The sequence below is a fragment of the Psittacula echo genome, assembly GCF_963264785.1.
Source record: "Psittacula echo genome assembly, chromosome: 8".
NCBI classification, from domain to species: domain Eukaryota; kingdom Metazoa; phylum Chordata; class Aves; order Psittaciformes; family Psittacidae; genus Psittacula; species Psittacula echo.
The window spans coordinates 347582-375049 of NC_137744.1; the positions used below are offsets into that span (position 1 = coordinate 347582).

General features: G+C 61.1%; 1 protein-coding gene across 2 annotated transcripts; it reads right to left on the minus strand.

Moving 5' to 3' along the window:
• Positions 1-8086: 8086 nt before the first annotated feature.
• TSC22D3 (TSC22 domain family member 3) lies at positions 8087-22798 on the minus strand. Of its 2 annotated transcripts, none has more exons than XM_080624672.1 (3): positions 22405-22798; positions 9889-9940; positions 8087-9300 (listed from the first exon to the last, which is right to left on the minus strand). In XM_080624672.1, the coding sequence occupies exons 1-3, from the start codon at positions 22725-22727 to the stop codon at positions 9055-9057; spliced, it is 621 nt and encodes a 206-aa protein (XP_080480798.1). In that variant the 5' UTR covers positions 22728-22798; the 3' UTR covers positions 8087-9054. The 2 variants fall into 2 exon arrangements, with proteins under 2 accessions (XP_080480798.1, XP_080480799.1); XM_080624673.1 differs by lacking the exon at positions 22405-22798 and adding an exon at positions 10121-10404.
• Between the last annotated feature and the right edge of the window lie 4670 nt (positions 22799-27468).

The following is a 27468-nucleotide window of genomic DNA, read 5'->3' on the forward strand; positions in this document are numbered from 1 at the left end:
CCGGTGCCCCGGCATGAACAGCTCAGCCCACCCAGCCGCTGTCCCTTGTGCCTCCGGCCACCAGCAAAGGCTCTGCCTGCAAGCCTTGCTTTGCCACCTGCTGTGTTCCCACTTGGATGCTCCCATCTGTATTCCCTGCTCCCTACCCATCCCAAACACCGAGCATGTGTTACATGCTGGGACTGATCTCCAGCAAGTGGAAAGGGTGCTTGGAGCCCGTTTCCCTGGCAGATCCAGGGCTGGCAGGTCCCAGAGCCCCAGCCCCACGGAGCCCTGGTGCTGCTTCCCCAGCTTCCCAGCCACTGCTCAGCCAAATCCTCTCTTTGTGCCTGGCCGGGGGTGGTGGGAGCTGAGGCGAGAAGGGCTTTGATGTGCGACTCCGCTCGGCGCCACGGCTCCTGGGCACAGCAGGCTGGCACCGGTGGGCCCCGGCCTGGGCGGCAGCTTCAGAGCTGCCTCCTGCTCACATCTCAGCATGGCGCTGCCTTGTTTTTGCCTGGCAAGGATGGGGCAGTCCCCGGTGTTTGGCCCCCGCTGGGATATGTTCCCAATAAGGCTCCTGAGGAGCAGTGGGGCCAGGGGCCGCACTGAGCCAGGACAAGAGCCATGTGCTGTACAGGAGAGCAGGTACTGCCCCGGGATGGGGAGGGAGCGGAGGGACAGGGGAACCCTGGGGGCGGCCCAAGGGGCTGCACAGCTACAAAGCCTCCGGCTCCTGCATCACTGGAGCTGTCCAAGAAATCGGTTTAATTGGGAGCCTCCATGGGAGGAAGTGGGTCCTGGGTGGGAGCTGCAGCAGCTGACAAGCAGCTAAGGTGGTTGGTGGTCCCTGGCTGCTGCCAAGTACAGCCCAAGGCATGGGAACTGGCCAGCAGCACTGGTGTGGGGCCGACACTGGGATGGAGCCAGCCTGGAGAAACCCTGCTGCTCTCCTCCTGGGACAGGCTCTCTGAAGAGATCCCTCCCCAAAGTGGTGGCCGTGCTCCAAGGAGCCCCTTCACACCATGACAGGATAGCACCACAGCTTGGACCTCTGCATGGCCCGTGCTCACACTGCTCATGAGTTGCAGGGGTCTGACCCCACACGTGGCTTAGCCCAGGCTGAGGGGGACATGAGTTAACAGGGCAGCTAGAAAGGGACTCTTGATGGGTGGGCTTTGCTGCCGGAGTGCCATCCCCTGCACAATGCATTCACCCCAGCCCTGCAAATGGGCATCCCCAGCCCTGTGGTCACTTCAGTGAGGGAGGTCAGGCAGGCAGATCCCAGCCCGGACTCTGCCTTTGCCCTCCCTGACACTCGAACTTTCCACAGTCCAAAGGTCTTCTCCTGGAGAATGAGTAACAGGGTGCCACCAGCAGCAGCTACTGGCCCAGCACTGGCAGCTCCTGCCTCCCAAAGCCTCCCCTCCTTCCCACAGGAGCATCTTCCCTTGGCACCAGCCCAGGTGCAATGGCCCCATCACCACACAGCCCCTGTGTCACCCCGATGCCTTGCCCCAGGGAGTGCTTTGGGTTGCTGCAGGGAGGGCCAAGGCAGCTGAGGGCTACAGCGCACACAAGAGCATCCTGCCTGCCCAGGCTTCAGCTTCCTCATTAAGCAGCATTGAGTTTGCTGCTTAAAAATGGGACAACACTAGTGTGGTTCACCAGGATGCTCCATGAGCCCCGTTTCATGCCTCTGGGATCTCTTGGACAGGAGGTTTAACTGTGTTTGGCTTAAAGGTGGCCAAGGACTATCTCTGACCTTGCCAGTGCATCTTCTGCTGTAGGAATAAATTCCCAAAATGATTGAGGGGAGAACACAGACATGTTCAAGGGGAAGTTTCTCCAGCAGCAGAGGGGACAGGCTGTAAATGTTCTGCTTTGCACTGCTGCAAGTACAAACAGAGCGCAACACACCCTCCAGGAGTCTGGTGGCTTCTTGTAGGCCACCTCTTACCACCTCCTCTGAGCCTTGGGTGCCCTGGTGCTTGCTGCAGTGAGTGGGACTGACACAGCCTCTTGCCTGGGCACCCCTTCTCCAAACACCAGTGAGATTCTGCAGCGAAAAAAAGCCTAAAATTCATGGCAGGGAGGACCCTGCTGTCTGGTCCCACAGCCCGGGAGATCCCACAGATCTGGGAGATCTCCTGCTTTGAAGTCAACCCTTAGCCCTGGTGGGGTTACAGTGGGCAGCAGCACCAGGCAGAGCCCGGGCAGCAGCCAATGCTTCACTGGCCAGTGCGGTCAGCGGGTGCAGGAGGGCTCAGACACAACAAACACTGCAGCATCTCCCGCTCCAGCCCTGCTTTCTGCCTGTGCCCCTACTCCAGCCAGCATCTCCTCACACACTGACCCACAGCTGCGATGGGAGCAGGGAGAAGGGCTGGGCCGCTCTGGGGTGTCTTGTCTGTCCCCCTGCAGCAGGTCACCCGAGTGTGACAAGGCAGTGGGGTGGCCTCACATGCCACCAGCTGAGTCAGCAAAGGCTGTTGCTGGAGCTGGTGGGAGCCGGCGCCCTGCCCCAGCTGGGGCTGTTTGTGTTTGTTCAGGCTGTTGTGTGTCCATTCCTGTGCTGGTGGCTCTTGGGCAACCTCCATCCTGGGTAATCATTGACAGGGCTGGGAAGGCTGCTGGGACAGACAGGACAGACCTCTAGCCCCAGCCAGGGAAACCTGGGTGCTGAGCTCAGGGGAATTTTCCATGGCAGTGTCTGCAGATAAACCCAGCACAGGTCTGACCCCAGCATCACCCACACCGAGGTCACCGGCCAGCCGCCTGCCCTGTCCCGCAGGCAGTACTGGGTGGCAGTGGGATGTGGAGGGACAGGATGGAGAGCTCGGCCTTCCCAGGATGCAAATGAACCCTCTGTTCTGCCCGTGAGCTGCTTCCAGGTGCAGCGCTGGTGTTTTCCATTGTGGGCAGAGCAATGGGCAAGGGGGACAGGCTGAGCCCCTCATCCTCCAGGGACTCTGTGCCCCCTTCGAGATGGAGACAACCCCTCTTTGGCTTGTGCCCGCTGCAAGCCCCAGCAAAGCCTCCCAGAGCCTGGTGCTTGGGTTTCCCACACTGATTTTCCAGGGGATTATGCTGCTCCTAATGATCAATTAAAGCAAATTGACCAGTCCCACAGGCCCCCAAATCCTGCCTAATCCCTGGCACCTTCCCTAACTCCCATTGCTCATTCATTATGTGGCAGTCCCCTGGGTGGAAGTGTTTACTCCAAGCGTGGCTCTTCCTACACAAAAGCCTTCTGGGTCTCTGGACTGTCTGGGTTTGAGAACTTGCTGTTTCTAATTGTTTTGTTTGCTCTGGTGCTGTTTGCTCTGAATGAGTCTCCCTTTCTTGGCAGGAATGAGGAAGTTCACTTTCTCGGGAACATTTTACTGCTTAGCAGCCTCCTTATCGCCTCTCATAGATCCCATTAACCTTGCAAGGGAGCAATCACGACAGCTCTGGCGTGGACAGGCAGGCAGTCTCAGGTTTTCTGTGTGCCTGGTGCAGCTTTTCACCCTCCTGCATGACCCAGCCGGTTTCCACCTTCCTCAGCTCCTCTTGTAATTGATGCAGTCATTTGACATCACCTCCTGTTTAAAGCAGCTCTCATGCCATCTCCTTCCCTCTCTTGCTGCTCCGCTGTGTTTGGCTCCTTCAGGGTTGGTCCTTCCTGTGAAGCTGAAACCCTTTTGTGGCTGTGCAGCAGCAGCTCCCATCACATTCCCAGCCCTGGGAGGCGTCTATCCAGAGGGTTGTCCCAGCACATGAAACCACCTCACTGTGGGGACAAGGCTGCGGTTCCCATGTGCTGATCCATAGCGGACTGCAGGCAGATGGATCCTCTCTGGACTCCCACTGCCTGGGGCTGAAAGGACAGCGGTGCTACAGCTCCCCAAGCACGACACCCGATGATCTTAAGGTCTTTTCCAACCCTAACTATTCTATGATTCTATGACAGCTGGACCAGAGCATTTGACCAAGCTGCTGCCCACAGGCCACCAACCGTGTAGGTGTTCAGTGCATTTTAATTATTTTCCGAATGGGAAAACTCATCCTGTGGTCTGTGAGGATGCAGGGAGGACACCTGAGGGTGCAGAGGAGGAGCTGGCAGGCAGGAACCTACCGCCAGGCCCCTCGAGGCAGGCAGGGAGAGGCGCCATACCCCAGGGCTGGCAGTGGTGGTGCCTCAGCCGAGTTCGTGGTGCTCCCAGCACGCCGGGGCCGCTGCAGTCCCGCTGCCGGGCGGCTGCCGCTGTTTGTTTCACTTCCTGACACCGGCAAACACCTGCAACTGGGTGTCAGGGCAGGGCGCTGGGAACCACAAACCACCGGGGAACATGGGGTACCCACCTCAGCACCCCTGCCCTAGGCCTCCACGCCGCCAGCAGCCCTATCCCTGTGGCACACAGCTCCTGCCCTCAGTGGCGGGCTGGGCTTCTGCTCCAGCAGGTCTCCATCCCACCTCTGTGGGGCTGTGGGGATGACAGGAATGCCAGTGCGGTGATGGTGAAGGGCACAGCTGCAGTGTGCCCGTGGTGGGCAGTTTTGCCAGTAGCAATGCCAGAGCCTGCTCCTGGCATGTGTGTGCACTGAAACAGCTCCCCTCCACCTGGAGTCCCAGGCCTCGTTCTGGCTGCTGTGTGGTCTCACAACCCCGTCCCCAGCTGGGAACCATCTGTAGGAGCATGGGGGGCTCCACCTGTCCCTGCCCTGGGAAAAGCAGCTTCCCAGGGGACAAGGAACACTGCAAAGGGGAAACTGAGGCATGGCAGAAAGGCAGGAGCTGCCAAGCTGCAGGGAAGGAGCTGGGCTGCACACAGAACCCCAGCTCTGAGCATCTTCCTGGCCCTCAGCCACCTCCTGGGCTCCTGTGCAGCCCTTGCTGATCATGCACAGACTTCAGCCAGGTCTTGCTCCTGCCATGCACAGATCCCCACTGCACCAAGCCACCACTTGCTCACACCTGGCAGCCAGGACTTGTGCTGCTCTCCATCAGAAACCTGTTCTGTAGCACAGCTTTCTCTTCTCAAAGGGTCCCAGCCAGCCTGAAGTGGGCTAACCCCAGCCTGGCTAACCATGGAGCTGATCCGGATCCATGGGGGGAACGAACTGGGCTTCCTGGGCTGCGTGGAAAATCCCAGTCACACGTTCATCTGGAGGCTCCCGCGGGGCTGGGCTGGGCTGGGACACGGCGTTCGAGGAGCAGCAGGAACACTTGCATAAGGCCGACTCTTTTGGCTGCAGCTGTCTTCCCACATGGGTTCCTGGCAATGCAGAGCCTGGCGGGAGCGAGCAGGAACATGCAGAGCTGGGGGGGGTCTCCTCACATACACCTGACCCTCAGGTCTCTCTTCTGCTCTCCTCATGCTGCTCCAGACATCCTCCTAGGCAGCTGCTTGCCCAACGCATGCTGCATTAAGCATCAGTCACACATGTACACCCCCCCTGCAATAGAAAGTCCCCCAAACCCTTTTCTCCCATCACACCCTTGAGCTGAGCAGCTTCCTGTCTGGGGCAAGCCCCAGGAGCTCAGCGTGCCCGGCAGGGTGGGAGAAGAGGGACAGCTTTCTCATCCCAGCCCCCTTCCCCTTCCATCCCCATCTCATCTCCATCCCTCACTCATCCTCACCCCCACCCCCATTCTCATCCTACCCACATCCCCAGCCGATTCCCACCCCAGATGAGGCCTGGTCCAAGGGGAAGGTGTGGGTGCACAATCTTCCTCCTCCCAGTGCCACATTTGCACACCCGGGGCAGGTCGGTGGTGCATGGGGTGGACATGGGTTGCACCCGGGGCATGGGGTGGACTCGGTGGCCTGGGCCGAGCAGCCTCATGCCGGAGCCTGGCCTGCACTGCAGCTTCTCGCTTCTTCGAAGCTTCCTGCTGTGGTGCCTTAACCCTCGGAGTGCCGTCGCTTTAACCCTGCGCTGCCCCCCGGCCCTGCCGCAGGGACACGGGAAGCAGGGCAGGGGGAGCTGCGGCTGCTCCTCCCGTGCTGCCCACATTCTGCCTCCTGATGGGGGCTGTCAGGGAGCCTGGGGTGCCCTCAGTGCCCTCAAACCCAGGTCCTGGGGGCAGAGAGCCAGGGAGCACGGGGCCAGGGCATGGAGGGGCCCTGATCTCTTTGGGTACTGCACAATGTATACCCCATCCTCCAGGAGCTGGGGGACGTGGCATACAGAAGCAATGGGATGTCTGGGAAGGGTGTTTCCAAGCCTTTTCCATAACCAGAGGGCCTGGGAAGGACAGAGGGTGCCTTCGTGCACTGTAGTGGTGTCAGAAGACCTCCTACAGCCCCAGAAGCAGCAGGAGCTGGGGAGCAGGCTCTGTGCATGCCAGGGGTGGGGGGCAGTCCCTTTCCCATGGCTGCTGCACCCCATCTGTGCTGAGTGCTGGGCCCAGGGGTTCAAGTCCTGCCCCAGGAGTAGCTTCCAGCACAGCACTGCAGCTTGGCAGTGGCTGTGCCCATAGCAGGGTGGCATTTCTGGTGCCATTGGCTGGCAAAGTGTCACACCATGCCAGGGACAGACTGGAGGGAGACTGAGCCAGAGCAAGTGGTTTGGGATGGTTGGGTCTGATGAGTGAGGCCTGCTGGGTGCCATCACCTATGCCCCCTGCACAAGGCATGCGAGGGCTGTGGGGCACCCCAGAGCCATTGGGAGGGAACAGAGGATGAGGAGACACAGCAAACAGGGCTCCAGTCTCCAAATGCCATCACTGCACCTCTCAAATGCAGCTGTGTTTGAGGTGCAGCAAGGCCAGATAGGGCAGAGAGCCCATCACTGCAGCCCAGACCTTCCTCGGTGGAGAGGTGCAGAAGGATGGGCAGACAACAGACTGCTCCCAGGAGCTGGGAGCCCAGTAGCACCCCAAACATCCCCTGCAGTGAAACGGGCAGTGCAAACACAGCTGGCACCCCCCTGCCCTGGGGAGCAGCCCCTCCTGGAGGGGCTGTCCCACCCTGAGACTGGCAGTGCTGGAGGTGCCCTGCAGCTTGCTGCAGTGCCTGCATGTGCAAGGGACACGCATCTACATGGTATGGGGGTCCCTGAACCTGCTTGCACACACAAGAGTGCAGCAGGGAAAGCAACCACACACAGTATTTGCACCCAAGACACAAGCTGCCTGTGCGAGGCTGCAGCTGTGTTCCGGCACTGGGACAGGCAGGACAGGGAGGAGAGAGACACTGTAAGGGTTTCGAGCATAGTGGCTTGTATTTTGCTGTTTATGTTCTGTTTCCAGGGCTCCAACCACCCAGCGCTGCCCTGACTCACTCTGGGCTGGGGCTGAACCGCCCACATCAGGGCAGAGATCTGACACACTGTGAAGCAGCAGCAGCAACACAGGGCAGCAGCAGTGCAAAGCAGCACTGCCAGCAGAGCAAGGCACATCAGCTACCCCAGGCCTTGGGCACTGCCAGCCCCTTCAGTGCACTGGGGATGTCTCCAGCTGCCCAAGGAGTCACGTCCAGAGAATGAAACCTCAGAAGATACTGCAGCTTGAAACATCCTGCTCATAGACCTCCTGGAACCCAGCAGCCTTAAGCCCTCACCCAGACAGCATACCCACACACCACCCCAGAGATGGAGGGGGTCCCTTTTTCCCCCCTCTTCTACCTGCCCCCCGGGGTTGACTCCAAGGCTGGCTGTACCCTAGGAGAGCACTGGGGCACCCTCAGCCCCCATTCAGCTCTGCTCTATCCAGCTGACACATCCTCTGACCCTCACACCACGTTTCATGAACAGATCAATAAAGCAGCAGAAGAAAAAAACCAGAGGAGGCACAGAGCTGGGTGTGCAAAGGGCTCTGTGCAGCCCGAGAGCAGCCTCCTCCCTGCTCACACCCCTGGTCACAGCCATGAACCCAAGAACAATGACCTCTAGGTTCAGGGCTCCCTTCCCTACCGCATACCCAGCTCCTTGAAGGGAGTTCCTGCTCACATCACCAAAAGCCCAGCTTGGCTGAAGCAGAGCTGCCCAAGGGAGACTGATCCCGCAGCAGGTTTGCAGCAGTGTCCTCACCAGTCCCATCCCAGCAAGCCCCATCCCCATGCCCCAGTGACCCACGCCATCCCATTCCTGGCTACAGACACACAGCTCAGGGCGCACATTTGTATAAAAAGTAAAGTTTATTGCCATTTCTACCTAGATTTACAGAACTGTGTTACCACTTCTGACATCAAGAGAGACGTCATGTCACTTCCCAGAGAGCTGGCCAGGGAAGGTGGGGAGCAGAGGCTGGCTCCCCCCAACCCAGCGGGCTGGAGTGCAGCCCCTGTCACGGCTCTGCTCCACAGTCTGCATTCTCTCAGCGCTGCTGCACGGCTCCAACGCAGTGGATGCCAGGGAGAGTGAATCTATCCTCTCCTTTGTGCCACCTGCAGCACTGGCCACCCCATTATAGCTCCTCATGGCTCCAGTCCTGCCTGGAACACCCCAGCTGCAAAAGTGGGCATGGCTGGCCCAGGGCACCCCACAGCCTTGTGGGCACCGCTCATGCATGTGTTTATACAGAGATACAGCTACAAAAGATGCCCGAACTAATCAACCAAGCTTTTCTCCTTGTAATCCCCACACTGATGTGTGTACAGCCATGCACTACACTGCAGCTGCCATCACCGGCACTGCTCAGAGTCGGGTTGGGGTTCCAGCACGTTCCGAGGTGGCTGATGGCACAAGCCTGCGTTGCTCGCTAAACAAGGTCTTCCTCCAACATCGGGCTTTGCCACAGAGAAGCACCCCCTGCACAGTGCAGAGGCACGGACGCGGCGCACGCTCCTTCCAACCCTGCATTCCCATTCACCTGCCAGCGGCCACCTGGCACTGCCAGGGTGTTGCGATGCCCAGGTTTCCATGAATGTGCCCTGGCACACGGCGGGTGGTTGCGTCTCCCCACAGAGGAGCATCCCGGTGCGGGCCACGATGCTGCCTCCACTGGCTGGCCAGGGTAGCCCGGGGGCACATGGCTCCGCGCCGGGGTCTGGCAGTCCTTCGTGTGAGATGAAGGTGGAAACAATTTGGCAGGAGATTAAGTAAAAAGAGTTCTGTGGCTCTGCCCACCCCGAGGACAGAGCCACCTTACACCGCAGAGCCCCCCGAGTGCTGGGCCGGGGCAGCCGCCCCAGGGATCTGATCCTCAGGGCACAGGACCTCGGTGGGAAGCCGGGACTGGAACTTCTCCAGCTGCTCAGGGCTAGCCAGGGTCTTCAGGAGGCTGTTTTCACGCTCCAGCTGGGAGTTCTTCTCCAGCAGTTCCTTGATTTGCTCTTTCAGGACCTCCACTTCCTCTCGCACTGCATACATCAGGTGATTTTTAACCAGATCCTGCAAACGGCCGGAAAGGATCGTTTGCAAAAAAAAGGATTTTGGAGGAAACGATCATCCACTGATCTCCTGATGGTTACGCCCTGGTGCTTGCGCACATCCTACCACTAGCCAAGGGCGGCAAAGGCTTTGCCTAAAGGCTATCCCTCCCCTCCGCACCCTCAGCACCTTGGTGTAATTCCCCCTGGCCAGCACCCACAGCATCCCTCAGGTCCCCCATCTCCCAGGTCTCATTCCCTCAGGATGCACTCTCCGGCCCCTCGGGGGTCGGGCAGGCTGCAGTTTCCTATCACCAATGCGATCTGGCTCGGTCACCCCCCCAGTCCGGAGGGTCCTGCCCAGGCCCCCCCGGCTCCCTGCGCACTGCGGCGTTACCGGAGCCAATAAGCTGAGCAGCCGCGACGGCAGACAAAGGAGCTGCTCTGCCCAGCAAGCAGCGGGGGAGCAGAGACCCTCCTCTGGAGAGAGCATCTACCCGCAGAGCAGGGAACGCCTTCGGACAGAACCCCCTGCACCCACCCGGGGAGTGAGGGTCTCCCAGGGCAAAAGTGCCCGGGGGAGGTGCGGAGGATGGACACTGCAGCTCACCATTGCTTGTTCGATCTTGTTGTCGATGGCCACCACGCTGGCTCCGGAGGCGCTGGAAGAGAGCAAAGAGGGACGGCGTTAGCAGCAAACATCCCCCTACCCGGGACACCCCCATCCCAGCCTGCACCGCACCGGAGCTTCTCAACGCATGTGGACATCTCCCGCCCCCCATTCACCCGAGCCCCGGCGGGAGGGATACCAACGCGACGGCCGGTATCGGGGCTGCCCCTACCTGTTGTCGAGCTTCACAGAGACCACGTCCCCCCCGAGCAGGGAGGAGAAAAAGGAGATGGAGAAGTTGTGGAGCTGATAGACAGCCACCTCCATGGGGGACTGGTACACACCGGTGCTCATGGCTGCGAGGAATTATTACACGAAGTGTCGGCGGCAGACGCACTGCGGCTCTGCCCCTCCGCCCCGCTTATATCCCTCGGGTCCGCCCCGTCGGGCGGTGCCAGCGCGACCGGGCCCGCCCAGTGCCCCACAGCGCCGCGTCCGGCACCGCCGGGTGCCGCACCCTGCACCCCGCCATCGCACCTCAGTGCCTGCCAGTCGCACCCCAGGGCAGCACGGCAGCCTCTCAGTGCAGACCACCCCTGCCCCCCCAACCCCTCCTCACTGGGTCCTCGCGTCCGTGCTTCCCTTGTTTGCTGCGACCAGAGTACTGGCACCCAACGGCACCAATCCCTGCACGCGTCAGCACCGCCTTCCTGCGCTCCCCAAGTAACCGGGATGGAGGTTCAGCAGTGGACTGGGGATAGGGGACTGGGAAGAGCAGGAAACACTCTTTGAATGTGGGGCGCGCGGGCCCGCAGATCCCACACATCAGCGCGGGGGGGGAGGGGGGGGGCAGGAGGTAAAGGGCAGCCGCGGGCGTGCAAAGCGAAACCGGGAGCGGGAAAACAACACGGGCGCGCAGAAGAAACCCGGAAACGAAAAACAGCCCCACCGCGCAAAACAAACCCGGGTACAAAACAAACCCGAAGTGCAAAACAAGCGCGACCCCGCCCGCCCTTGCGTAACCCCCGCGGCAGGGGGGCCGGACTCGCGGCCAGGGCCGGCAGCGCAGCCGAGCGGCGGCAGTGCGCGTTGCACACGCGTGTGCGCCACAAGCAGGTGCGCCACAAGCGGGTGCACCCCCGGCATGACGCCGGGCCCGCGCCCGTGGCTCTGCGCACACGGAGAAGGCAGGTGTCCAAAACCACCCGCGGCAGCAAAGAGGGAGCTGGGAGGCACTGCCTACCATGGGAGATGCCCCCCTGCGCGGCTGCCAGCTCTGAGGCTTATCTCTGCCCTATGGACCTGGACCCGGACCTGGACCCAGATCCGGACCTGGATCCGTTGATCTTTGCACAGCACCTGGTGGGTCACCTGGTCGGTTACCTGCTGCCCCCGACCCTGTGGGGCTCATCCTGCACAAGTCAGGGCAGGGGCTGATGCTGAACCAGACCCTCCAAGAGAGCCCACGCCACGGCGCAGCATCTGGGGAAGTGCTAGTGCACATGCACCCCAGAAATGCTGCAGAGGACCCCAAATCCCCTGAATCCAGGGGGTGCTGATGGTGCCAGCACTTGGCTGGTGGGTGCAGGACAGGGAGAGGCCTGAGGAGCTCCAGTGTGGGGGTGCTGCCAGGCCCTCAGGGAAAGGGCTAAGGGGGGCTGAGCAGTATTTCAGCCTCACTGAGGCACAGCACAGCGTGGCTGCTGCTTACAGCACATCCCTTCCAGCTTGCTCGCCAGCAATCGTACCACAGCTTCCCACGGCAGGATGAAGATTGTAGTGTCCTGAGCGTTGAAGGCCACAGGCACCGTGGGTGGGACACTGCTCCCCACGAACCACAAGCTGGGCATGCGTGGGTGCCTCAAGACACACTGGTTTGATGTGGGGATGCGAGAAAGCATGTTCTCCTCTATGGTAGGGGCACTGCCCATGGGATGGATGTTCCTCCCCAGGGAGGGGAAGCGTGGGACTCGCTCGTCCCTCTGTCTGCAGGAGGTGATGCACATCCCCTGTGCCAGCACCAGCCTGGCCCATGTATGGCAGAGAGTGGGTTTTTGCCCCTAGCCCCGGGGCTGGCGTGTGCCCCCCCCCCGCGGCCAGGCCACACTCACCAGTCCTTCCTCCTGAAGAGGCTCGGGGAGTACGGCGGCTGGAAGGCCATGCCGGGCCCTGCGACGCAGCTCTGGCCCCTCTGCTCTCCGGCAGCGATGCGGCAGTGCTGCTGGTGGCAGGCACGGACGGGTGCCGGCCACATCCCGTGGCCACGGGCACGGGGTAGACATGGGTGCATGACCTCAGCCACACTCAATTGGCTCTTTCAGGGCCCGACGTGCCACCCCGAGCCGTGGGTCTGAGCAGAGAGCAGGGGCCGCCCCCTCCACAGGCACATAAAGCCGCTCTCTGTGTGCCGAACCCGAGGTGGCGGGCAGTGGCCGGAGTGGCAGCCCCTGTGACATGGGGCACGGCTCTGTCCCCACGGCCAGGATGAGCCCCGGCCACTGGGGGGGTTCGGTGGCTCAGTTGCCTGTTGGGGCTCAGGGAAGATGCCCGTCTCACTGCGCAGAGGGCAGGAGATAAAAGGGGACGCATTTTCTCTCCCACAGTTGGCATGTCACCAGTTCTGCCACCTTCTGTTTCTTGCATAGAGGTGGCCAGACCCCAGTCTGCCCCTAGCTCTGGCAGCTGTGCCTCAGTTTTCCCACCAGCAGTACTATTGCATCCCCAGTCCTGGTCCAGCCCTCTTCCCAAAGGAAAACTCCTCTTAGTGCCAGTGACCAGGGGCTCCAGGATGGACAGACTGGTGCCCAGCTTGTGGCTCTTTCCCCATGGGTCTGGGGTCCCAGGCCCTGCCTGACACAGTGCGCAAGCACCAGGGGCTGGAGAGAAGCTGGTAATTTCCACAGCTTCTGGAGCAAGAGCTCAGTGCTCCAGGAGGAAACCGCTTCAGCAATGCCAGCTCCAATACTTTTCCCATGGATCTGGGACAATTGCAAAAATAAACAGGAGTAAGCGTCTGCCTCCCCGCCGCTCTCCTGGGGTGCTTCCCAGCCCTGCACAGCCCTGGCCATGGCCATCACTGCTGGGGCCGCGGGCTCCCTGGCATTGAGGCTGGGAAGGATGCTGCCCTTCTGCGTGAGACCCCAGCAGAGGGGCACTTTGTAGGGATGCACGTGCAGGGGCTCCAGGTTTCCCTCCCTTCCCAGCACTTGATTAACAGGGAGTCCCCAGGCAGGAGCAGCCATGCTGGGCATGGGGCTGCCTCTGTCATTCTGGGGACATGGCTTCTGCTGCAGACATGCCTGGGTGTGCCGCTGGGTGCCCACAAGCACATCTTGCAACCAGTACACACACACAGAGGCAGGTCCTGCATGCACATGCACATGCACGTGCACACCCTGCAAACACAGGCACACCCACACCATGCACACGTGTGTTCTCTAGCCCATATGGGCATGCTCTCCGCACACAGATGCACCCCCTGCCTGCACTCACATGCACTTGTGCATGCACACACCCTACAACCCCCCCTCCTGCATGCACACCGGTGCATCCTGCACATGCACTGCAGATACCCCCCATCACATGTCAGACTGACAGCCGAGCACACCTGTGTGTACACACGTGATGTCAGTGCTGCTCTGTGGGAGCACCTCAGGTCTGCCCTTGTGCACTCTGAGCCCGTGGGGCAGCCCCACTGCAGCCCCAGGGTGGGAGCAGCAGCTCTCAGCTCTCTGCTGGACCCTGCTTTGTTGCTTGGCATGCCCTAGGGATGTGCTTGGAGCCCTGTGGGCTGTCCAAACGCCTCCCACAGCAGCAGAGTCCTGCAGGGGCTCCAGCTGGGTGCTTAGCGGTGGGGGGGCCCTTTCCCAGCCCCCTGTGGCCGCAGCAGCCGTCTGTGCTGGGCTGCTGGCCCTACTCCAGTGGGGATGCTGGTGGCCACTTCCTCTCCCACCATCCCATTCCTGTTCCTCCAGGTCTGGCAGGAGCAGAGCAGGCTGAGCAATGCTGTCCCTTGCTCTCCCTAAAGCACAGGGGGCCATGGGCTTGCTCCCTATGACACCAGAGGCCATGGTGATGGCTGCCTTGGAGTGAGCTGAGCTGGAGGGGCCAGTGGTGAGAGCTCCATCCCTGGGGCAGCAGCACAGCAGCTCTTGCCTCACGCATTCAGCTACGGGGGGTTCATCAGGCTCATGCCTATGGTTATTTTGGGAACAATAACAGCAGCCACAACAGGGTGTAATTGTGACACCAGTTGTTGCACTCTCTGGGGGAAAAACCCCATGGCTGTCATTGAGCAGCTGGAGAGGTGCTGACACTGGTGAACGGCTGGTGTCACCCCAGCAATGGCTCTGCAGGACATCCCAAAGCTGCTGTACCAACACCTCAGCCACACACAGGCTGTGCCCCAGCCTGGGTGATCCAGCCCCGATGGCCGGGTGATGTTTAGCAATAACCTCTCCCCTGCAACAGGACTCGGGGGGCACAGCTGAGCCTGGCTGGAGCACAGGATGACAGGGAGCAGGATGACGGGATCACCTCTCACCCCCGGCACTCCACACCAGCCCTGTGCTGTGGGTCAGGGGCACATCCCCACAGCCCCAGGGATGAGGTGCTGAGCACCGTGAACTGAACCTGCACCAGGCATTGCGGACCCACACACTAAAGGATGCCTTCACTCCCTCCATGCTAGTAGGAGCTGGAACAGTGGCTGCAGGAGCCGTGCTGGCCCCTCACCCTCTCCCCCTGCTCCTGGCCATTCTTGCTGCTCCGTGGCAGCGTTCCTGGCTTGCTGGCTCCCAAGGACTCAGCTCAATGGGAGGAAGGCCCTTCATAGGGTCCGAGGCGTGGGAAATGTTTATTGCCTGGCCCCAGAGATGCTGGAGAGCAGTACGGGGAAGGCGCGGAGCCAAAGCTGCCCAGGCTGCTCCGCAGAGCCAGCTCTGCAGCTCACAGGGTCACAGCAGAGGGGGAGAGGAAAAGCCACTGCTTGCAAACACGCAGCTAAGAAAACTTTGTCTTCACAGCCTGAAGGCCTGCAGCTGTGGCTGCGGGGGCCAAGAGGACAGGATGCCAGTGCTAGGGCCAGCCAAGCCCTGCAGGACCTGCAGGAGGGGTGGCCAGGGACATGGGTGATGGCTGGGGCCTGGAGCCCACAGTAGGAAGGGTCTGTGGAGCGCCGGCACTCCCAGCCTTGCCCTGCAGCACTGTCCTGGTGCTGGGCAGGGAGAGGTGATGCCTGGGCTGCCCACGGGCAAGCAGGGAGCTGTGTCACCTTGGCAACCCCTGCCCAGCATCCCAAACTGTGCTCGGCCAGCAGCTGCCTTCCCAGGGGCTCCCATGCAACCAGGAGCCCTGGGACACAGGGGCCTGGTTCATGCCCACCGGAATCTTGGAGGGCTCATAAATCCGTCAAGCCAGGGCACATGCTGCTCCAGAGCAGAGGGAAACCCCTCTGGGTACATCTGTAAGTGCCCAGGTAGGCGCACAAGCTCCTGCCTGCAAAGCCAGTGCTGCCGGCCTCACCGGACCCAGTCCCGGGGGACAACAGAGCAACAGGGAGGGATGCGTGGGGCAGCCACGACCTTTGCTGTGCTGGGGAAGCCTGGGGAGGGTTTGCAGTGGGCCAGGCTGATGGGAAGCTCTGATGATCCTCACCACACCAGGGCAGAGCAAGCTCCCGCGGGCAGCAGGGCAGGGAGTCGCGGGGGCTCCTCCGACCTGCGGGGCGGGAGGCGTGGGGTGAGAGGACAGAGCCCTGGCACGCTCTGTGTCCAGCTGCTGGGCTGCTTCCTCTGATAAAGGTGCTTGGCTGTACTCCCAGTTCTGGTTTTCTGGCGCGCGAGCGCACCCCCAGCCTGCTGAGAGCTGCAGCTTTGCTCTCTCCACAACTTTGTCACCAGCCCCTCTTCTTCCTCCTGTGCCCCCACCCTGTCAGTGTGAGCTGTCCCCAGCAGCAGCATGGGGAGGGGAGGGCAGAGATGCTCTGACTCCGGCATGGCCCTCCCCATGATGCTGTATGCAGGAAGACACCAAGGCCTTGGCTTCCCTGGCGTGCTGGGTTGGGAGGGAAGAGGAAAAAGAGCTGATCTGGCTATTTCCAGCACTGGACCACTCAGCCCAACCTCCCACCTCGCTTGTTGGTGACACAAGCCCCAGGCTGCTGCCTGCTCAGCTCAGCAAACCTGGGCACCCCAGTGCTGCCGGTGCAGGGTCCCACAGCCACACCGTGTCACTATGGCATAGCCCAGCAAACCCCATGGCACAGCCACTCGCAGCATGGCTGGCACAGTCGGGGGCTCACGGCTGCGAGGGGACCTGTAGGCTGAGCCTTCAGCACAGCTCTCAGCACAAATCTGTCAGGAAAGCTGCCTCTCACACCCCGTGGGATGGAGCCCCATAGATGAACCCCAGGCTATCACCTCCCTTGGCTGGCCATGCCCTGTCCCGCAGGGCTCCTGACAGCCCAGGCTATGAACTCCAGGCCTGTTCTTGTTTTGCCCTGCACTGTACCATCTTGGGCAGTCCCAGCTGGATCATTCGCAGGTCATGGCTTTCCCTGGTCCAGCTTCAGGGAACTGGGGTCAGAGTGGAGGTGGCTGTGATGCTGAAGGGACCCCTGCAGCACGGCGGTACCCTGGAACCCTGCAGCTTGCGGTGTGCAGGGTGCACAGCCCCGGCTCTGCCCCGCACGACCCTTGCGCTGGTGCAGCACCAGCTTTCCTGGAGATCCCCAGCCAGGCTGAGGAACTCCAAGGCCGGGCCTCTGGCATCTGCCAAGATAAATCCCAGGCCATGCTGGAGACAGGCGTGAGTGTTCGGCAGCCTCGGCACCAGCAGCTCCTGCCCTGCAGCTCACTGATGGGAACGCAGCTCCTTGTATAGTGAAAGGACTGAGACCAGGAGCTGCGAGAGCAGCGCATTGGGACCCGCGCAGCCTCCTCCAACCCAGACTAATCCACGTCCAAGGGAACCCCCAGATCCTTCACCGTCTGCTGTGGGCAGACACAAGGCGGCGGGGTGAGGAGCGAGCCTGAAGCCACACTGTGCCGGGACAGCCGCAGGGAGGTCAGGCAGGGACAGCTCCTCGCAGCCGACATTAACACCGCGCTGGCCTTTGTGAGGAATCCTGGGCACTTGGAACCGGGACGCTGCGTTACCTCTCTGGCATTTCAGAACAATAACAACGCGAAAGACAACAAGCTGCTGGTGGGACATGTACCTGTGGTGCTGCCGTGCCTCTGGTACCTGGCCTTGGCTGCCCTTGGCTTGTGCCAATCCCTGGGGACAACCTGAGCCTGTCCCCTGCCTCCAAAGCAGCCAGAGCAGTCCTGCTCCACACCACGGGGAATCACTGGGATGGTTTCACTCAAGGTCGTGGGAATGTCCTGTCCTGCCCATCCAGGCAGAAGAGCTGGACCTCACCTGGGGCTAGGGGGTCAGGGAGAGCCCCAGGGCTTCTGCTCTGCCCCCAGAGTTGTTCTGCAGCAGAAGCCCCTCAAACACATTCATATATATATATATAACTCCAAGCACACAGACAGGATGACAAACTCCTGTCCTGAAGCCAGCAATGCATGGCACCTGGATAAATATAATTCAGAGCTCATGGGTAAAGCACAGCTTTAGGACAGGTTGCAGACTTGGACGCTTCTCCAGCCCTTGCCCCACAGCAAACACCTCAGAGTACCCTTTGCCCTCTTCAAACAGGGTCTCAGTCACTTCCCGATGGCAGGATCTGCCCCTACACCCATACACACACATCCCCTGGCCGTGCCAGTATGTGCCCTGAACCCTCCGTCCCACCCAGGTGATGGTGTTCTGCCTAAACACAGGGTCGGGTTTAACCCGCTCTGTGCTGGGAGGTGGCTGGGGAGGTGTCCTCGTGTCCTGGCAAGGAGCACACCGCAGGCACAGGGTGCCCTCAGAGGCATTGCCCACAGCATCCATGCCTGTGCCGTGTGCTCAGTGACAGCTGAGATGCCACCCGGACTGTAAAAGGTTTTCCCACAGGCCAGTCCCAGCCCCAACTCACAGCTGAGCTCAGCAGCACCGGCCTCAGCACCATCAGGCCATGTGTCAGCTGGGTCTCTGCCTGTGGCAGGGGACTGGAACATCGTGATCTTTAAGATCCCTTCCGACCGAGGCCATTCGATGGTTCTATGATGCTGGACCCCTGCAGCCCACTCCAGCTCCAACCTCTTCCACACCAAAAGTTCAAAGCTTGAAATAAACCCTGGCCAGCATTTCCCGTCCCTGGCTGTTCTTGGGACACCTACACCCTGTCTGCTCGGAGCCGCACACGTGTCTTGGCAGTGCCCAAGCACTCGCAGGAGGCCGAGGACAGGTTTCTGTGCAGCTGCTGTTGGCATCACTAGACTCCAGCTCAGCTCTGCCAGGCCCCCTGGGCCATAACCTTGTGTGTGGTCAGGGGCAAATGACTTCATCCTGTGCGGCTGGTGGGGCTGAGTGGGACTCCCCCACACACCGGGGAATCTCCTTGCTGGAGGGAGCCAGTCTCACAGGAGCAGGCAGGGTCAGGCACGGTGCATGGTGCATGATGCACAGTGCACTGTGCGGAGCACAGTGCTGCCAGCCCTGCTGAGCCTAGGGTGCTGCAGCCCAGCCCAGTGCTGCTGGGCTTTTCCAGCAGCAGCCCTGCGAGGACTTCACCGCACAGCCCGCTGGGCCACAGAGAGGAGGCCCGGGGTGGCAGGATCCCCTGATGGAGACCATGGCGGGCACAGCAGAGCGGCTGCCGTGCGCTGCAGGCTGTGGAGGCTCTGGGCATGCCAAGGTCAGCTCCTCCCTGGAGCACCGGCTACTCCTGCTGCTTGAGCCAAAGCTCCGGCATCTCGGCGGTCTGCAGGGCTCAGCAAACCACCCAGGGACACAGGTCAGGCCTCGTGCAGCCCGCTCCCACAATGGCAGAGCAGAGCACAGGTGCCGTGGTGCTGAGGGGACGGGACGGCATCGCTCGCAGCCCCCTCCAGCCCCAGGCTCTCTCCCCCGGCTCTCTCACGCTCACGCGTGCTCCTGCAGCCCCACTCCCATCAATGCCTCCTTGTTGCTCCAGCCCACTCGGCAGGCAGGAATGTGCTCCTGGCCCCCGCCCCCCGATGCCCTTTGCGGCCTGGCTCCGGCTCCTGCATTGCTGCTGCAAAGTGACACCCCACCGACGGGAACAGATGGTGCCATGCCACAAATGCCACCCTGTCACCGCTGCCCGGGCAGCTCTTACTGCCAGCCTGACCTTGTGGTGGGACCTTGCGCTGCCCAGCTTCTCCTACCCTGATTTATCCTTCCCCAGCCTCCCAGTGCAGCACAGTGCTCCCCTGCCTGCCTGCAATGCCCTTGGCTTGCCCAGGACCCGGGGAAGGTGGCCCCCAGCCCCTTTGATGGCTCAGACCAAGGGACAGGCCATTGCCCATCCTGTCTGGGGGAGCAGCAGGTCCTACAGTGCCCAGAGGGGGTCAGGCTGGGCAGGGATGTCCCCTTGGTAGCCAGAGGCATAGCCTGACCAGGCTGCTGCTCCATTTTACTCAGGAGGGGCTGGGCAGGAGAGCTGGCACGGGCTGGCCCATGCGGGCAAGCAGGAGATATTCTCCTGTTCCCACCCCAGAGCCAGGCGGGGTGAATCACACACCAGCATGCACTGGGAGGATGCTGCTCCCCCCGCAGCACAGATCCTGGACCAAATCCCATGCTGCTGGCTCCCCTCGGCCCCCCTGTCACAGAAAGGTGCCATGGGGCTGCTCGCCCCATCCCAGGTGGGCTCGTGTCTGGGTCACAGATGAGCAACCTCAGAGTAACATTGTGGCAGACCTTCCCGCCCACAACACTGGTGTCTGCAGGGAGCAAATACATTGCCCAGCCCAGTATGGTGGTAGCTGCCCTCCTTGCACCTGGTGTTTCCACACAAGCTTGGCCCCTTTGCACTGCTGAGGTCACCCTGGAGAGCAGTTCATGATGCCCATGTGAAGGCACAGAGGTGAGAAGCCCTTTCTGAACAGGGTCCCTCCCAGGCACAACCTGAGCAGAAGGGTTTCTTGAAGAAGCATCAGTCCTGTAGCAATTGCTCTGGAGCAGCCCTACCTTGTGCATCCCTCACAGCATCCCTGCCTCAAGCAACGAGCACGGAGAGCCCAGTGGAGGCCACCTGGCCAGGGGAAAATCACAGAGCCAGGCTGGAAATGCTCAGTGTAGGTCATCCAAGATACTAGCGCAGGTCTGACCCTGACCTACAGAGCCCAGGGCTGGGTGCAGCATGGGCTGAACTGTCTCCAGCAGCCTCAGAGCCAGACTCGGACTCCAGATGCAGCTGCTTGGTCTCCCTGTGCCATGCAAGAGTGTGTGCATCCACACGACCTCCTCCTGTGCTGGTGTTGGAGCACACCAGCTATAACAAGGGGCACAAATCTGCTTGGGTTCCTCAGTGCCAGCAGCAAGGGTGCCCTTATCGGGCCTGCTATCGGGGTGTTCCTCTGGCACCCACAATCCTCTGTTTGTATGCTATCACCTCTTGGGTGTCCTGGCTCACTCCCCAGGGGGAGAAAGTTCAGGCTAGAGCAAAACAACAGCACACAGAGGTGTGGGCACCCCTGTCAGGGCCGTGCCACTGCGGCGAGGGCACTGGTCATGCCAGTAGGCTCCGCACCATGGGTGTGACAGAGGGACACCATGGCTATGCACCATGCTGTTGCACAGCCTGTCGTAACAGGGAATGCCCGAAGCATCTCGGGACACAGCACACACTGGGGTATGGAGGATGGGCTTGGGCATGGCAGTGAGGAGCACTGAGGGGAGAAACCCTGATCCCTGGCACCTCTGTGTGCTCCTGACCTCAGCGAGCGGCTCAATGCTTGCTCCCACATCAGGGGTCCTGCTCCAGCAGGGGCGAGTTCCAAAGCAGCGACCCATGACTGGTGGCCACATCATCACTGTGGCACTGTCACCTCCTTCCCAGTGAGCAGCCTGGGTGCTGGCTCCCACATCAGCCCGTGCTGGGGACAGAGTCTCACTTCCCCTCCCCACCCCGATACCAAACACCTGCAGCCTCCCGCAGCAATGGGAAACCTTGGGCTCCGCTTCCCTCCCTGCTGGGTGGGTTCAGGGCCTTGGCGAGTGTCCCGGCTCCTCCTTTCCTACCTGAGCCGCAGCTTGAGTTATGCAAGTGCAGGAGCAGCGTCTCCGAGGAGCTGTGGTGGGGGGCATGTGTGCCCATCACTGCCCCATACGGGTGCTGGCACACGCATGCACAGCCCGGGAACACACCTGTGAGTGCATGTGCATGTGGGGAGGGTGGTGGGTGTCAGCAGACATGTGGGTGCTGCCATGCACCCACTTGCATGCAGCCGTACCACGAGGAACGAGGCCCAGAGCTGCTGCCTGCTCAGCCAGACACATACACATTGGTGGCCACGCATCTCCTCAGCCCTGGGAGACAGGATGTGTCCCACCTCATGACGCTCCACAGTGCTGGTGCTGCCATGCTGCAGCTCCCTGCAGCCCCCCATGTCCACCTTGGCAATCCAAGGCCGAGGTGTGAAGCCCTGGGCCTTCATCTCACTGCTCCCCATTGTCCAACCAGCTCCTCAGGGTGCTGGGCACCAGGGCCAGCCCCACTGCAGAGCCCGAGGTGCCAGCACAGCACCTGAGACACCTCTGTGGTCCCCTGCCCCTGGGACCCCCGTTCAATCTCCTGTACCTGCAGTGCTGGGTCAGGGGAGCAAGGAGGGACGCCGTGCTCCTGCCTTCCCAGCCCTCCCAGGGTAAAGCCCAGTTTCCTGGGCTGGATGAGGCCAGTCCCAAGTATGTCCCACTGCCTGAGCACTTGCAGTCCCATCCCACAGGAACCTGCTCTGACCTAAGCAAGATCTGCTCCGTCAGGGGCAGAGTCACTTTCCAGGGATGGGAAATAGCACCCAGGCCAGACGTGTCTTCACTCAATGTACTCCAGAGACAGGGAAGCTGCTGAAAGAGCAGGACCTGTCAGCAGAGCTCTCAGGCTCCCTACCCAGTTTCTCACTAACTCTAAAGGTGGCTTTCGAGGCAGCATAGCTGCTTCCCAAGGAACGAGCTGCCTCTCTCCTTGCAGGACCAAGAGGACAGTTCTTGTTTGACGCTGGACACTGTCCATGACCCTGCAGGCAACGTCTGTGCAGACTCTTGTAGCCAGCGGGATGAACACAGGGACCAAGATGCGCAGCACGAGGCTGTTGTCACTGCCGCAACAGAGACAGAGCAGGGCACCGAGAGACGGCACCGCTGCTGTCACGGGGCAGAGCCACCCGGACCCGCACCCAGGGACTGGCACCACCCACGGTAGATGGACCGCCCCCCCCCCGCCCTCTCGTGCTTCTCCCACCCTGGAATCCCCCAGCGCTGGCATCCCCCAACCCCAGGGTGAGGTCACAGGGGTCCCCCTGACCCTGCCAGCCCCTCGCCTCACCCCACGATGCTGGCCCTGCTCCGGCTACAGGGAGCCCGTCGGTGACACGGCGACACGGCGGCACTCACCTGTGGAAGAGCAGCAGGATGGAGAGCAGGGTCTGGTCGATGTTCCTGTTGCAGATGCCCTGGTTGAAGAGGTAGCAGGGGTCCCGCACGACGGGCTCCAGCGAGTCCTGGCGCATGATAGAGCTCAGCTTGTCGGTGTTGAGGTTCTTGCGGACCAGCTGCTCCTGCAGCTGCCGGAAGCTGCTGACCGTGGGGCTGCCCAGGTTGTTGTTCTCGCCGCCGGCCGCCTCCTCCAGCCCACTGCGGTTGGCCAGGTCCAGGCAGCAGCTGCAGCAGTCCAGCCCCACGGGCGAACGGCACTCCTCCGCGGGCGACGAGGACATCCCGGGTCCCCCCCAGCCGAGCCGAGCCGCGGCGGCGCAGCCGGGGCTACTCCCGGGGCCGCTCCCGGAGGGCGAGCGGCGGCAGAACGCGCCCGGCTACCGAGCGCCGCACGGCCCGACCCGGCCCCGCCGCCCGCCCTGGCCCCGCCCCCAGGCCCGCCCCGCCCGGTTCCCGCCCCGCCGGGACCCGCCGCTCTCAGCGGTCCTGCCCCGGCAGCACCCCCTGCCCCACGCGTGGGGTCCCCGGTGCTCCTGGTGCCCCCCGGCAGCCCGGAGCCGGCAGCGGGGCCTCGGGTTTGAGGGCGGAGCGGAGTGGCCCGGAAGGGGGTGGCAGAGGGCGCAGGAGGTGACAGAGACCCCCAGCCCTGCTCCGTGCAGCCTGGGAAGAGAGCGAAGGGACTCGGGGGAGCTGGAGCCCATCCCCGGCATCCCCCCCGGGGCTTCTGCGTGGGCATCGAGAGCCTGAGCGATTCTAGAGCAGAGGTGAAAAAGAGGGAAAAGGGGAAGGCTCTTTTTCCTCCTTTCTTCATCCTTTCCACCCCAGGATGGTGGAAGCGCCTGGGGTGTTCTGGGATCATGGCCGGGAGCTGCCTGACCCAGAGGTGGAAAAGGAAGAGGTGGAACGTGACCAAGCAGGGGGAGATGTTTGGATTTGGCTGCAGGATGGTGGGGGTACACAAGGGAGAAAGGGAATTTCTGCAGATGGGGGGAATGTGGCTCCCTGGCAGTCCTTCATCCCACTGGGAACATCCCTCCCACCAGTGAGCTGTGCAATGTGGGGACAGCAGCAGTCTGAAGTGCACAGAATTGCCAAGAAGAGAAAAGCCAGGTCAAAATCTAGCAGGGCAAAAGCAACAGAAGCACCAGGACAGCAGCACCCCACCTGCAGAGCAGCGCTCACGTGAGGTGTGAGCAGGGCGCTCACGCTGCTGAAGGCAGAAGTGTTCAGTAAACATTTCTGTTCCCTATTTGGCAAGAAGGAGGAAGATGCATTTACATCACATGAGGATGAAGCACTTTCCAGTGCGTTAGTAACCAAGGAAGGCACGAGACAGCGCCTGCCACAGATAAACAGCTGTAAAAGTGGCCAAGGAAGCCTTGGACAGCGCTTCTCCTTTCCCTTAGTGTCCACCCAGTAGCCCTGGGGGTGGGATGAAATGGGAACCGGTCCTGCCAGGCGGGTGGCACCAGCAGGGGTCCAGGGGGTGACTGGCAGTCCTGGGGTGGGGCTGGGACGTGGAGAATTCCTGAAGGAGTGGCTACCCACAGGGATGTCCCCTCTCCTGAGGCACCGCTGAGTGCTGAGGGCTGATTCCGAGCTGCTTCCTCACTCCTTCCACCGAGCCCCTCGGGAGGGAAGGTCTCTGGGTGACCCTTCTGATGCTGCTGATCGGGGGTCCCTGGGTGACCCTTCTGATGCTGCTGGGGGGGGAGCCCTGGCTATCCCCACTGCTGCCAGGCCCACGGGAGCAGGAGGGCGCTGGGGTTTCTTCCTCCCTCTCCCCCGGCTGGAACCCGTCTCCGGCAGCTGGGCCGGAGGTCCTGCCTGGGCCGTGCCCCACGGCGAGCCCTGTGGGGCGGGATGTGGGGCTGGTGCCCGCGGGAGCCGTGGGAGGCTGCTGCCATCCCGTGGCCACGATGGGAAGGACACGTCGCCAGGGGCTGGTCCCGTCCCGCCGCTCCGCATCCCCTCCCGGTGCCCCTGTCGTGCCCGGGGCAGCGGCTCTTGAGTTGGCTGTGTCCCGGTAGCCGGTTTCCAAGGCCATGGGACGGGGCTGCCTCACATCAGCCGTTAGCTCCTCGCTCCCCATTGCATGTCACGGGCTGCCACGTTCGTGCGTGCAGCCGTGCAAACGTGTAAATATGCAAACGTTCAAACGTGCGAGCCACGACGAGCTGCCCTAAGCCCCAGATCCTGAAGGCACATGTTGGGATGAGGCCATCGCCTGGAGCGGGCACCCAGCCCCGCTGGCGGCAGCGACGGCTTAAAAGTAGGTTTCCTATGTTTAGCTCTGACCTTTTTGAGTCCTGCTGTTCTCAGGTCTGGGACGCGCCGGTTTCTTCCTGCAGCTCGTTCCTCAAGGGCGCTCGGCTGCTCCGTGCCCTGAGCGAGGTGTCCTCACCCCGACACAGGCAGAGGCTTTACCAGCCCCGGTCGTGGCCGGATGAGGACTCGCACAGGGCTGATGCAGAGCAGGGCACGGCTCAGTTTGGTGCAGTGCATGCAGACTCCACGTCTCCCTCTCATCTCTGAAAGGCATTCCCTTCTCCTGGCTAGGGCTGCCCACCCTGCCCCTGCTTCTCCTACTGCCCCCCAGGCTGGAGGGGTAATGGGCTGGGAAGGAGAGAGAGAGCACAGGGGGAAATGCTCAGGGATGTGGAGGGACGTCGGCTCAGCCAGCTCCGTGCCAGCTGTGGGCACGGAGCTCTCTCCTCTCTCTGCAGGGAGCTACATGCCATCTGTCTGGGAGCTGTGAGCTGCAGGGTCTGTCCAGGATCCACAGCCCATATTCCCAGTGCAGGGCTGGGACGTCTGGGAAAGGAGATTGCACTCTGTCATCATCTCAGGGTGTCTCCAGAGCCACCCCTTCTCATGGAATCCTGGAATGGTTTGGGTTGAAAGGGACTTTAAAGCTCATCCAACTCCAACCCCTGTCATGGGCAGGGACACCTTCCACTGGAGCAGCTTGCTCCAAGCCCCTGTGTCCAACCTGGCCTTGAACACTGCCAGGGATGGGGCAGCCACAGCTTCTCTGGGCACCCTGGGCCAGCGCCTCAGCACCCTCCCAGGGAAGAGCTTCTGCCTAAGAGCTCATCTCAGTCTCCCCTCTGGCAGATTAAAGCCATTCCCCCTTGTCCTGTCCCTGCAGGCCCTTGTCCAAAGCCCCTCTCCTTTCAGACAGATTCCTGCTGCAGCTTGAGTCAGTGCAAGGAAGGGCTCCAGGCATAATCTGGCTGTGCTGCTTTCCGCATTCCTTCCCCACTGGAGCTTTGGAGGGAGCTGGCTCATGAGGCTGTTCCATCTGCTCCCAGGACCCCTCAGTTCCCAGCACCCGCGGGGTGCTGACAACACCCAGCACTGCCAGCAGCCGCTGTGCCACCACAGACCAGCTATGGGCATGGTCGGCATCACAGCTAGGAGCAACCCTGGCTTGACGCTGGCAGTGCCAGGGCTCTTCCAGCTGGGCTGGGCTATTCCATGCAAGACTTTCCAGCAGTTTTGAAAGGGGTTAAAGTCAAACTGGCTTTCCCATGGTGCTGCTGCAAGCCTGGGAATGAAATCTCAAAGTGGAGGGGTAAAGCTGTAGCACAGCAACTTTGTGCCGCATCCGCTGGGGTGAGCACCCATTGGCGTCAGCACCTGCTGGCATCAGCACTCACTGGCATTGTTAAACTTCCCTCCAGCTCTGTGAGGTGCCCAGCAAAGGGGCAGTAGGAGTTTCAGGGATGCACTGGGGGGTTCAAGGGATAATGGTGGCCACCCAGGGGTGTGGGGTTGCTGCTGAGCCTGGCAGAGCACTGCCCCTGCTCATCTTGCTCTCTCTGTGGCGCATCCCTGTTCTCCAGTTGGATTTGGCAGTCATGGAAAGTACCAGAAATGCTTGGTAGCATTTGAAAGAATGTACAAATATTAACCAAGACATTTATGTTTTTTTACCAGGGAGTTGTTAACTGCTTCTGATGGCAATAAACTCCAGTTTTGAGCATTTTGAATTATGAGCAATGCTTCTGGCTGTGAATCTGTCTTACCAGCCCTCTCAGAGGGAAAACCCTTGCCTAGATAGAAAGGCCCGAGTAGAAACAGGTTTGTGCACACTGACAAGCAGCTTTGTGATACCCTACAGGACACCTCGTCATTGCTGTTGATTCTCCTCGTGTCTGCTGGTGGAGAGTGAGCCAGGGCCACGGAGCCCATCCAGACTTCATAGTTCAATGCACCATGTTGATGAAAGGCAGGAGAGGGCTGAAGTCTCTCTGTTATATACTATGTGTCAGCTGAAAGCCCCCCCTCCTTTACAGGGCAGCAAGTCCCAGCATCTGGAAGCTTGAGACTCTGGATCCAGGTCCCACTGCAACCCCTGGCAGCCAGAGGAGCCTCCTCCCCAGCCACCACCTGGCCTGTGCTCCTGGCAAGCTAGATCAGCCAGCGCCCAGTGTCTGTTCCAGATGGGCTCATCCCTGAGGAATCCTTCACTTCCCTTGTTCAGTGGCTGGTGACTGCCCCTGTTCCTTGCTGGTCTCTCCTGTGTCCGGTTGCTGGGGTTGGAAGAGTGACACAGCAGTTCAAGGTATTAAACCCAGTGATCCCTGCAAAGCAATCCACTTCCCTGGGAAGCCCCTGCACTTGTGAGATCATTTCTTCCCTACCCTCGTTAATTTTTTGGGAGATATTAGAACTTATCCAAAGGGCAGCAGCAGCACAGCCATGGTTGTAATTTCCAATCCCACCTTTAATTAACACTGGCAATGGGCTGCTTGGGAGCTGCTGCACAGCAAATCCCTGTCTCAGACCCTCACTTGAGTGACCATGGAAATTAGGGCTGTATTAATATCAATGAAGTTGCATTATGTACAATTGGGTGTGGAAGCTGATCCAGTCATGCTCAGTGCTTGTCCATGCAGTACCAAAATCAATGCAAAGTCTCACTCTTGCCAAGCTTTCCCATGGTCGGAGAATGGAGCTGAAGGCTGCCCAAACTGTGGGCACCTCCGATGAGCTGAGCCTGTTATGAGGATCAAA